Source organism: Myotis brandtii, unplaced genomic scaffold, assembly GCF_000412655.1.
Source record: "Myotis brandtii unplaced genomic scaffold, ASM41265v1 scaffold1064, whole genome shotgun sequence".
Taxonomy (NCBI): domain Eukaryota; kingdom Metazoa; phylum Chordata; class Mammalia; order Chiroptera; family Vespertilionidae; genus Myotis; species Myotis brandtii.
Genome location: NW_005353602.1, coordinates 339,370 through 342,445, shown reverse-complemented (window position 1 = coordinate 342,445; position 3,076 = coordinate 339,370). Strand labels below are relative to the sequence as shown.

Genomic DNA, 3,076 nt, shown 5'->3' with positions numbered 1-3,076 from the left:
ACCGCCCGCAGCCAGGGCCGCTCCTACCGAACAGGGCCCCGAAGGCCAGGCCGGCCGTGTGTGGGTCCGAGAAGGCCACCAGGGCGCTGAAGATATCGGGCGCACCATTGCCAAACGCCAGGAAGGTGACACCATGGGGGAGCGTGTCAAGGGAGGTCAGTGCAGACGCCCCAGCCTGCCAGGCCTTTCCTGGGGCTGCCACCCATGTCCCCGCCACCCCGCCCTCCTGCCAGGGCGCAGGACCCAAAGGATACTGCCACATTGTGGGACAGCTTGAGTGTCGTAGAAATCGCTGACAAGTTCGGGCAGAAACTGCGGAGAAACAGCAAATGGTGAGGACGCCACAGTGAGGGACCCCCTGTGCCCACCCTTCCCCCAAACCTGGGGTCACCCCAAGGTCAACCTTCCAAGACCCCTGAGCCCAAAGCCAACTCACAACTTCTCCGCAGTGACTCCCAGAATCAGAAACAGGTAGAGCAGCCAGAAAGCCTGGGTGGGGCCGGAGAGGGAAAGGTTAAGTCCAGCCTGGGCCACCGGCCCCGCCCACCAGCTCCCCCAGCAGCTCCCCAGCAGGGCCTCACATAGAGGGTGATGGCCAGAGGGAGGAGGCTGGGGGGGAAGTGGCAGAAGATGCCTTCCAGGTAGTCCAGGTAGCCCCCCTCGCTGCGGCAGTCAGGGTTGGTCCGGATGAAGTCACAGCGGTCGGAAGCGTTCAGGCCACACACGTCACGACACTGCAGGAAGGGGGCGGGGGGGAGGACATCAGAAGTCCACATGCCAAGGGTGGCCAGACCGGGCCCACCTACACAGCTAAGATGACCCCCTTCAGCCTGCTCTCTCCTGCACACTGTAATCTTTTAAAAATAAACTTGGGATGGAAATTAACACAAGCAATTCATGAATACATGTTTGTTTCTAACAAAAACAATAAACAATAAAGATTTCTAGATTTCCCCTCCTTATCCCTGCCGTCCATAATCCACCTCTCTCCAGAGATCCTGCCATGGTCAGTGGGAAGCGCACCCTTACAGACATTTCTCAGTTCGATGACAGTTGGATATTCACCCTGTTTTAGTTTGGTTTGTTTCACAGAAACGGATCCATCCCAGGCGCCTCTCTATGGAGCACACCTGTGCCCTCCCCGCACTCCACAGGTGTATTTCCCTCGCCCTCTCTTTCTCCTAAGCTCCAGCGGCCCTTCCTTTGCCTCTATAACTTGTTTCCTGAGCCCATTTCTTCTGCAGATCACTTCTACTTGTGACTTTCTAAATAAACGTTCTCTTACAGTTTGTCTTGGCTCTGAATTCTTCCTTAGCCAGAACTCAATTTAAAAAAAAAGAAAAAAGAAAGAAACAGACCCTCCTAAATCTCTTCTTCCTGTGATCTGCTTTTACCACTTCACGTATATGCCATATCCTCTATAATAAAAGGCTAACATGCAAATTGTCCCCATGGGCAGGGGTTTGACCGACAGGGAGTTAGACATGCGCTGACCACTAGGGGGCAGCACGGAACATGGCGGGCGTCAGCAATGCGGCCCTGGCAGCGGGTGGCAATGGAGGCACTGCCAGCCCCAATGAGAGTGGGACCATGGCGGGATGGTGGAGCAGGTGAGTGGGCAGCTGCCAGGCCAAGGTGGGTGCAAAGGGAGCACCCTCAGGGGACGCTCCGACCCAGGAGCGCAAGGCGGGTGCAAAGGGAGGCCCCGGCCGGCAGCCGGCAGCCAGCAGCTGCTAGAGATCCTACCTGTGCACAAATTTTGTGCACTGGGCCTTTAGTGCTGCCATACTGATACACAATGATGAAGAGGGTGATAAAAGTCAAAACATTCTGAGTGCCAGGAGCTTAAATGCATCTCAATTAATCTGCACAACAACCTTGTGAGGAAGGTACTGTTATCATGCCCACAGACAGATGAGGAGGCTAAGGCAGTGTCCTGGTTCCACTCCGAGGTAGTCAGGGCTGGAACCCAGCCATCTGAGGCTCTATAAACCCTACTCCTATCACAGCCCCTGCCCAACTGCAGTCTTTTTTTGTTTTGTTCTGTTAATCCTCACCTGAGGATATTTTTCCATTGATTTTTAGAAAGAGTGGAAGGGAGCGGGGAGAGATAGAGAGAAACATCGTTGTGAGAGAGAGAGAGAGAGACATTGATTGGTTGCCTGTAGCACATGCCCAGGGCCGGGGATCTTGCCTGCAACCGAGGTATGTGCCCTTGACTGGAATAGAGCCCGGGACCCTTCAGTCTGTGGGCTGACGCTCTATCCACTGAGCCAAACTGGCTAGGGGCTCACTGTCGTCTTTTTAACAGCACCCCAGTATTTCATACTATGAATGGTCCATAGTGGAGGTAACATTTCCCTACCGTGGGCATTTGGGTGTGCCTAATTTCCCAATAACACCAGCAATGAACTTCTTTACACATGACTCGCCAGGCACACACGAGACTATTTTGTCGGAGAGAATTCCAGAAGTGAAAGTGCTGAGTCAGAGCTGATCCTAGCCTGGGTTCCTCCGGAGGCAACCCCGAGACAAGAAGTTGCAGGAATACCTCCTTCTAGGGCGCTTCGCAGATCTGCGTTTATTACAGGGGTGTCTGCGGCAGCCCTGCGTGCAGCAAGTCCATTGGCGCCGGTTTTCCACGAGTTCAAACCCTGATTCTGCCCCTTCCCTCGTGGCCAACTTCCCCTCCCGGGACCTCAGCGTCCGCATCTATAGCACAGAGATAATCATACCCATGTCAGGGGTTCTCGGGAGGACTTGGTGAGCTTGGCCCAGTGCTCGATAAGTCCGAGATAGTCTCACACAACTACAGTTGACCCCGGTTTCCTGCACCCAGCAAGCACACCCCAGGAGGCAGCTGTCGATTGTATAAGCACAGTAACCACAAATCGCTTTCCCCATCGGTGAAATGGCCTAATTACCCGTTCGCCGTCCTCAGAGGGCGAGCAAGAAAGCACTTAGCAGCCCCATAAAGTTGGTGCAGGTGCTAGACACTCAGCCCGTTGGTACAAGTGGGGAGGAACCGCTGAAGAAAATACAAGGCAGAACTTCTGCCCCTGCAGCTGGAGGGGAC

General features: G+C 54.6%; 1 protein-coding gene across 1 annotated transcript in view; it reads right to left on the bottom strand.

Annotated features, from left to right (window-relative positions):
- SLC8B1 (solute carrier family 8 (sodium/lithium/calcium exchanger), member B1) overlaps positions 1–3,076 on the bottom strand; it is a 21,331-nt gene that overhangs the window by 15,257 nt on the left and 2,998 nt on the right. The window contains exons 3-6 of the mRNA XM_014541092.1: positions 582–734; positions 437–489; positions 255–312; positions 20–133 (exon numbers count right to left, since the gene is read on the bottom strand). Of these exons, the coding sequence (XP_014396578.1) occupies positions 20–133; positions 255–312; positions 437–489; positions 582–734 (378 nt within the window). The remainder of the gene's footprint in view (positions 1–19; positions 134–254; positions 313–436; positions 490–581; positions 735–3,076) is intronic.